Source organism: Miscanthus floridulus, chromosome 1 (genome assembly GCF_019320115.1).
Source record: "Miscanthus floridulus cultivar M001 chromosome 1, ASM1932011v1, whole genome shotgun sequence".
In the NCBI taxonomy this organism is placed as follows: Eukaryota; Viridiplantae; Streptophyta; class Magnoliopsida; order Poales; family Poaceae; genus Miscanthus; species Miscanthus floridulus.
Genome location: NC_089580.1, coordinates 123,024,260 through 123,031,624, shown reverse-complemented (window position 1 = coordinate 123,031,624; position 7,365 = coordinate 123,024,260). Strand labels below are relative to the sequence as shown.

The 7,365-nt window shown below is 58.6% G+C and overlaps 1 protein-coding gene across 2 annotated transcripts; it reads left to right on the top strand.

Annotated features, from left to right (window-relative positions):
- Positions 1–312: 312 nt before the first annotated feature.
- Positions 313–7,057, top strand: LOC136540029 (uncharacterized). Of its 2 annotated transcripts, XM_066532021.1 has the most exons (6): positions 313–477; positions 560–4,227; positions 4,303–5,141; positions 5,223–6,003; positions 6,077–6,572; positions 6,648–7,057. In XM_066532021.1, the coding sequence occupies exons 3-5, from the start codon at positions 4,531–4,533 to the stop codon at positions 6,221–6,223; spliced, it is 1,539 nt and encodes a 512-aa protein (XP_066388118.1). In that variant the 5' UTR covers positions 313–477; positions 560–4,227; positions 4,303–4,530; the 3' UTR covers positions 6,224–6,572; positions 6,648–7,057. The 2 variants fall into 2 exon arrangements, with proteins under 2 accessions (XP_066388118.1, XP_066388112.1); XM_066532015.1 differs by having other exon boundaries at positions 560–5,141.
- Positions 7,058–7,365: the final 308 nt, after the last annotated feature.

The following is a 7,365-nucleotide window of genomic DNA, read 5'->3' as shown; positions in this document are numbered from 1 at the left end:
CGTGAATCCGAGAGGACAGGGCAGAGCAGCTGCGGATGTCCGGACGTCCGGGCTCTAGTGCTGGCCATCCGTTTAGGCCTTTAGGGTACTAACGTAGGATTTATATGTTAAGGGTTTTAGATGGAGAAAGTACTTCGTAACATTCATCATGTTTTGTATACTAAATAAAAAGAAGACTAAATTCACTTAAACGCCTTGATTAACTTAATAATTAGAGAGGGTGTATAAGTAAAAAACTGCAACCTTAGGGGTGCTTCTGACTGCAGGCACCTCTATATAATGGTGCTCAAAGAACCTTGCTGCTGTACACCCCGCAGAGCACACCCGATCGAGGCCGGAGATTCATCTACCAGCAATCAGCTGGAGAAGAGATCGGCGTGATGGCGAAGAAGCAGCAGCGGCAGGTTGTGTGCATGGTGTTCCTGCTGGTGGCCTTCCTTGTCATCTCGGCCATGCACGCCGTCCCTGCAGAGGCCGGTAGGTTACAGTCACATGTGCTTTCGTCTCGTCCTTGCCGTCGTAAACAATTTAACCGTGCGTGAGGTGGGTTCTCGTGCAGGAAGGACGCTAGCAGAGTCGTCGGTGGGTTACGAACCACTGAAACCAGGCGTTTTGGATCCTGACCGACCAGCCTGTTCGTTTGGCTGTGGCTTGTCGTAAACGATCGTAAATTTTTAGTCAGAATAATATTTTTCTCTCACACAAATCAGTCAGCAGTATTTCTTCACGAACTAGCAATGATACGAACCCGGGGCTTGACGCTAGCGCTCCGATCGGAGAGGCCGTTCGGAGTTGGCCTGAGCCTGAGCTAGTGCTCCGGTCGGAAAGATGGGCCGAAGGCGGCCAGGGCCTGAAGCGAGTGCTCTGGTATGTTGAGTTTAGACTCTTGGGCCGATCCAGAAGAAGAAAAGGCCGTCCTCCTAGGCCGAGCCTTGGCGTGGAAGCCGGTCCCCGAGGGACCCCGGGTTTATGAACCCGACAGGAGCCCCTGAGCCCTCGGGCGATTCGGACAGAATCGTCTGGGGGATTTTTGTATTACCGACGGGTGCGCGCGAGCGCACCCACGGGTGTAGCCCCTGAGCCCCCGGGCGGTTTGTGCCGAACCGGCTGGGGGGTGTTTCTGAGTTTGTCAACGGGGGATGTTTTTCTGTTTTATCGGCGGGTGCGCGCGAGCACACCCGCGGGTGTAGCCCCCAAACCCCAGGTGGTTCGGGCCGAACCGGCTGGGGGTGTTGTCTCAGCAGGCGTGTATGCGTGTTTTTTAGTTTGAGACGGAATTTTGTTTTAACTACGGTGTCGTTGCGCGTCGTGGGATCGGGTGAGTCGGAGTCATGAACGGACCCTGGCGTCGGTCCGCGCCGTGGGTGGAGATAGCTCGGTTTGGTTGTGTCAGAGCTCACTGATCTTTTGGCGTCGATGCGCGCCGCGGGATCGGGTGAGGCGGAGTTTGCGAATGGACCTAGGCGTCGGTGCACGCCGTGGATCGAGAGAGTTAGTTTAGTTAGTTCAGGAAGCCGTTATGCGAGTTTAGGAGTCACGGTCCTAGGAGCCGTAGCCGGATGTCGCCGATCCTGTCGACACAAGTTTAGGAGTCGCGGTCCCAAGAGCCGTAGCCGGATGTCGTCTATCCCGTCGACGCGAGTTTAGGAGTCGCGGTCGCAAGAGCCGTAGTCGGATGTCGCCTATCCCGTCGACGTGAGTTTAGGAGTCGCGGTCCCAAGAGCCGTAGCCGGATGTCGCCGATCCTGTTGACGCGAGTTCAGAGTCGCGGTCCCTTGGCATTTGAGCCCCCGAGCCCTGTTGGGCCTTCGCGGGGGTTGGTGTGAGTCGTTTTTGTGCTACCCTATCTGGTTCCTCACAACCAGAGGGGCTGAGTTTCGTCGCCTGTCCCGATCGCTCGGGCTCGAAGACTAGCTCGGTGAGCTCGCTAACGGGTGTGATCGAGTGGAATCCGGGTCCGTCGTTCGTGACGGGGTTGGCATAGCCCTCTTGTGGCATTCCACTACTCCTTTACCTGCAACCCGGCATATGCCTAGGTCATTCCAAAGACCGACCCGGGTGGCCTGACGGCCTCCCCTCGATGGAGATTTTGTGGGCTTGGTGAGAGGTTCAGGATCGAACGAGAAGGTTGAGATGACCCGGTTTGCCAGACCGGATAAAGGCCGCACGGTGCTCATCTACGGTTTTCTCCCCTGGCTCTGTTTGGTTGCGCATATCGAATGAGGCAAGCCGCCACTTCGTGGCGCAACACGGAGCGTTCTAGTGCATTTCGCTGCATGTGCGATGCTTAGTTCCCGAGCCCCCGGGTGGTTCATGCCCTAACCGTCCGGGGGTTTCAGGCGTATGGAATGAAATGCGCGTATGGATGTATGAAATGATTATAAAGAAATAGAGGGGATTTTATAGTGTTTACCTTTGATAATTTTGAGTGACAAGGCTCGGAGAGCTTTAGTCAAAAATGTCCGACCGAGACCCGAGCTCGTCATTCGTGACGGAGTCGGCGTGGCCCACATGGGGCATCCCTTCGCTTCCTACCTGTGCCCCGGTGCTTATCCTGAGTGAATCGATCGACTCAGGAGGCCGGTTGATCTCTCTTGGTGGAGATCTCGCTGTTGGATCTCTTCAGGTCTGGCCTTGACGATCGGAGTGACGGGGTTCGGAGAGCTCTAGTCGGAGATGTCCGACCACGACCTATGCTTGTCAAATGTGGGTTAGCCCTTGTGTGAACAGTTTTGTTTTAATGAACACATGCTCACCTTGGTGACCTAAGAGACAGGGTTTGGAGAGCTCTAGTCGGAGACGTCCGACCGGGACCTTGGTGACCTGAGGTGCTCATCCTGAGTGAATCGATCGACTCAGGAGGCTGGCTGATTTCTCCCAGTGGAGATTTCGCTGTTCGATCTCTCTAGATTTGGCCTGGGGAGACAGGAGTCATCCGCGTGCGGTGGCGCTTCGGTTTTCATGCCCGACGTGCGGTAGTGGTTGGTCATGCGGTAGTGGTGGGCCATGTCCCGGTCACGTCCCGCCTGATCAGGAGCCATTTCGTCGCGCTGGGCATGTCCCGTCGGTCAGGGGGAGTCCCATCTGCATTAAATGGAAAGAAGAGAGAGAGAGTTTCTCGCCCCGCCGCTTCGCTTTCCCGATCGGCATGTCCTTTCCTAACCGCTGCTCCCCTTCCTTTAAGTAGGAGAAGAGATAGGATGTTCGCCTCATTCTTTTACCTGTTCGTCATCTACCGCCGCCGCCTTCCTTTTTCCTCCTCGTTGAGAGTGTTCCTGAGAGCTACGAAGGTTTCTAGCAAAGGAAGGGGGAGAGAGCAAGGGAGAGGAGAACTCACTGATCCTTTTTGCAAGCCGGAGTAAGATGTCGGACTGGAGGTCGTCCATCGTGAGGAAGTCGGTGCTGGAGTCTTTCGTCAAGAAGGGTTTTCTGCCGCCGCAGGAGGTGGCACACTGGAGGGTCCCTGGAGAAGAGGAGTTCCCACGACCTCATCCCGGCGAGGTGGTGTCCTTCCTTACCTTCCATGAGCGCGGGCTAGGATACCCCGCGCACTGGTTCCTACGCGGGCTCCTTAATGAGTGGGATTTGGAGCTGCAACACCTCAATCCGACGGGGGTGCTGCATATCGCCGGTTTCGTCACCGTCTGTGAGGCTTTCCTCAAGATGGAGCCGCACGCGGATCTCTTCCGGCGGTTCTTCTATGGGAGGACCTTAACGGCGGGGAGCTCGATTGAGGTCATGCCAGTGGGGGGTTTCGCCCTTCAGAGGAAGCCGAGCGCAGGAGGTTCGTACCCCGCATACACCCCTTGTAGTTCCAACCAGGGGTGGCACGGGGAGTGGTTCTACATTAGGAACCCGGAGGCGGCACCATTCCCGGCGTTTACCGGCAGGAGGCCGGAGGAGCGAGAAAGCTGGTCGTGGGGTTGCGGCCGTAAGGAGAGGCACAAGGTGGAGGCCATCGAAGAAAAGCTCCAAAAGCTCGTGAGGCACGGCCTTGACGGAGTGCGGGTGTTCTACACCCTCTACCGTCGCCGGATTGCGCCATTGGTTGAGAGGACACAGCTGATGTGAAAGTACGGCGGCCGGTTGGACCCGAACCATGCGTCATCAGAGGAGTTGCCGGACGATGAGGTCTAGAGTCGCATCGGCCAGGTGCTACAGCTGAGGCCCAGGGAGACGATCGTGGGAAAACCCATACCGCTCAATGCCTCGATCGCGTCCACATTGGTGCGTTCCCTTGTTTTGTTCGTGCTTCTTCTCTGCTCTTTCCTATTTCTTTGATCTGGTTCATTCATTCTATAGGGGCTTGGGAGGTATAAGTCCCGACCGCACCTTCCCAAGGGACCAAAGGGCATGGCTCGGCAGACCGCTTAGAAGAAGGCGGCCGAGGCTCGAAAGAAGAAAAAGAATAAGGAGATCCTGCGGAAGCAGGAGAAGGAGCAGGAGATCGCCCAGCGCACGAGGGCCAGGGAACGTAGGAGCGACGTCGAGTCGGAACTTGCGTCGGACGATCCTACGGATCTGGATGACATGGTCTTCTCCGATGAGGAGGAGAGCGGGGAGGTCGTTGCGACCTCGGCGGAGCGCCGTGATACCGCGACATCATCCGCTGGTGACGAGCTGGTGGCTGGGCGTCGTGCGGCGGATCCCTCGTCGAGGAAGCGCACAGCGAGCACGGACATCATCGGTGAGCGGGCGCCGAAGCGGACGCAGTCACCGCGCCGCTTGGCAGCGTTGCCGACCCCGTCGCCACCTGTCGTGGACGTGGCAGAGCAAGGCGGGAGGTCTGCTGAGGGGTGGTCTGACACCCGCACGTTGCTCGGATCGGTGCCGATGCATGACTCGCGGCGGGGGGAAGACCTACCTGCTGTGGGCGTAGCCGAGCATGTCGGGCAATCTAAGGGGTGGACTGGAGCACGTGTGCCACGTGAATCGCAGTCGGAGGATAACGCGCCTGTTGCTCCAGTCGAGGATTCCCGAGCCGGGGGTCGGGATGACCCGCAGGTCGGGCAGGAGCCGGTAGGGACGACTTTGCCCCCTACCGAAATAAAGGAGCGCGGGTCACGGTCTAGGAGCGGTCCTCGATGTGCAGGCGCATCGAGGTTGGGGTTGTCCTTCAGAGTTGTGCCGCTCGCCACCCGGTATGTCTTTCTCTGTTTCCTTTTGGTTTTTTGCTGGTTGAGCTTCTTGTTGGAGTGTAACTGACCCATACCTTCTATCAGTGGCTTGGGGATGCCGGGGATGAGTATTGCCTCGACTATCGTGCAGGAGACCTGGAAGCTCGTTCTGCAGCGTGTCGCGATGGCAAGACCTTTCGTTCCGGGGATGGTGCCCTCCGGTTCGGCTGTTGATGAGGCAACGGCTATGGCGTCGGTGTTAGCGATGATCCCAGTGCCAATGGCGACGGTGGCATCAGAGGTGACTCTCGCGACGGAGGCAAGGGATACCGAGCTTCCTGCCTTGTCGGGTAGATGGTCGCGCGGCTTGCCCTTGCTGTCAGAGCCAAAGGCGCCAGGGGAAGACGTGGCCGGGACGGGGTCAGGAAGCCCAGCGGCGGCCCAGGCCAACAAGGTGGTGGAGATCCCGTCTGATGACGAGGCGGATGTCCCAGTGGAGCCGTCGGTGCCGTTGCGGCAACCCACCGGTGATGTCACGGCGGAGCCGTTGGTGCCGTCGCAGGGCCTGGCGGTGGTCCAGTCGGTGGCTAGGACCTCTGGCGGGCCGGTGGTGTCAATGCGGGACCTAGCGGTGGCACAGTTGGAGGCTAGGCCCTTCGGCGAGGTGCCGGAGGGTGACCTAGAGTGGCCCTGCCCTGAGCACCCAGCGAACGCGCGGTTTGTCCTCCGGGACTCCCAGGAGCGTCAGCTCTGGGACATCTTTGGGGGACAAGGGCACGTTGCGGTATCAGAACTCACCAAGCTGACCACGCAGCTTGAAAGCGCCTGGAAGCGGGCTCTGTTTGCCCGGCAGTTGGTTGAGGGCAACATGCAGCTCGTGGCAGAGGTGAGTTTCTGGTGCTTGTCCTTTACCCTTTAGATCCGTTGTCGGTTGTTTTTAGCGTGCTTGCCTTTTGTAGGAAATAAGGAAGACGTCGTCCCACAAGTCCCACTTCCTCCGGTCGAAGTATGCCCGGATGGCCGAGCTAGAGCGTCGGGCAGAGTCCGCTTGCCGCGAGGCCCGGGACCGGACGGTCGAGGCGGCTGCGGCAAGGGCGGAGGGGTAGCGTGCGGAGGAGCAGGCAACTGCAGCCGAACAAGGGCTTGAGGCGGCAAGGGCCCACCAGGCGGAGACTGAGGTGGAGTTGCGGGCGTCCCTGGCGAACATCGAGGTGGCGCTTCATGAGGCTTTGGCGGCCCTTGATCCGGAGCGCGCCGCCCTAGAGTCGGTGGAGAAGGCCCTGTAGGTGGAGCGGAGGGCCCGGTCAGAGGCGGATCGAGAGGTGCTCACGCTCCGGGGCCAGGTGATGGAGATGGAGGACGCGAGTGCCTGGCTATGTGAGCAGGTGGCCCAGCTGCGTGAGCAGGTGGCTCAACAAGTGGAGGATCTCTCCACCCTTGAGGCTTCTCACGCCGGTACATACCCTTTTTGTTTTTTGTTGTGTTGGCTTTTCCCTCACCCTGTTTCTGAGCTCGTTGCTCTTCTCATAGAGCTGGGCGAAAAAGCGGAGGTGCTGGAGCGGGACCTGGAGACGACCAAGGCGACACTTGGCCAGAATACGGAGGAGCTGGCCAAGTCCCATGAGGAGCGTCGTGCTCTTGAGGGGGATCTTGACCAGATCCGCAATGTTGCCCAGCACGTCGTTTCGGAGATCTTTGGGTCGGCGCCGAGCACCAGCGCCCCCACTGTCTAGCTGGCGGAGGTCCCAGGGGAGGTCCAAGATCTTATTAGGTCCGGGCTGTTCTACGGAGCGTCGAGGGTGCTAACCGTGGTGGGGACGCACCATCCGCACCTGGACTTCACCACCATCTGTAGCGGATACGCTGAAGGCATGAGCATGGCGGACATCCAATCCATTGGGGAGAGCTTGCTACCGTACGCGCGGTAGGTGGCAGACCAAGTCTCCGCCGAGTGGGTGATGGACGTCCGCCGTGAAGACCTGGCCAAAAGCGCGCATGGAGAGGATGTTGCAGAGCTCTCGGATGGCAAGGAGCCTAGGTCGGAGGTGAATGTCGCCCCTGTCTTGGCCGACCCGGATGCCGTGCCATCGAGAAGTGAGCAGCTCGCGCCTTCGTCGGTTGCACCGTCGTCAGATGTCACCGGGACAGCCCAGTAGCATGTAAACATAATAGTAGTTTAGTGGAAGTATATAGTTTTAAGTTTGTGAGGGAAGCCCCCGTATAAAACGTTTGTGTGCTTAACAGTTAT

Bases quoted from the DNA above. Each gene is read 5' to 3' on its own strand.
- LOC136540029 (XM_066532021.1), top strand. From the start codon at position 4,531: ATGGTCTTCTCCGATGAGGAGGAGAGCGGGGAGGTCGTTGCGACCTCG. The intron at 5,142-5,222 runs GTATGTCTTTCT...ACCTTCTATCAG, and splicing joins GTTGTGCCGCTCGCCACCCG to TGGCTTGGGGATGCCGGGGA. The intron at 6,004-6,076 runs GTGAGTTTCTGG...TGCCTTTTGTAG, and splicing joins ACATGCAGCTCGTGGCAGAG to GAAATAAGGAAGACGTCGTC.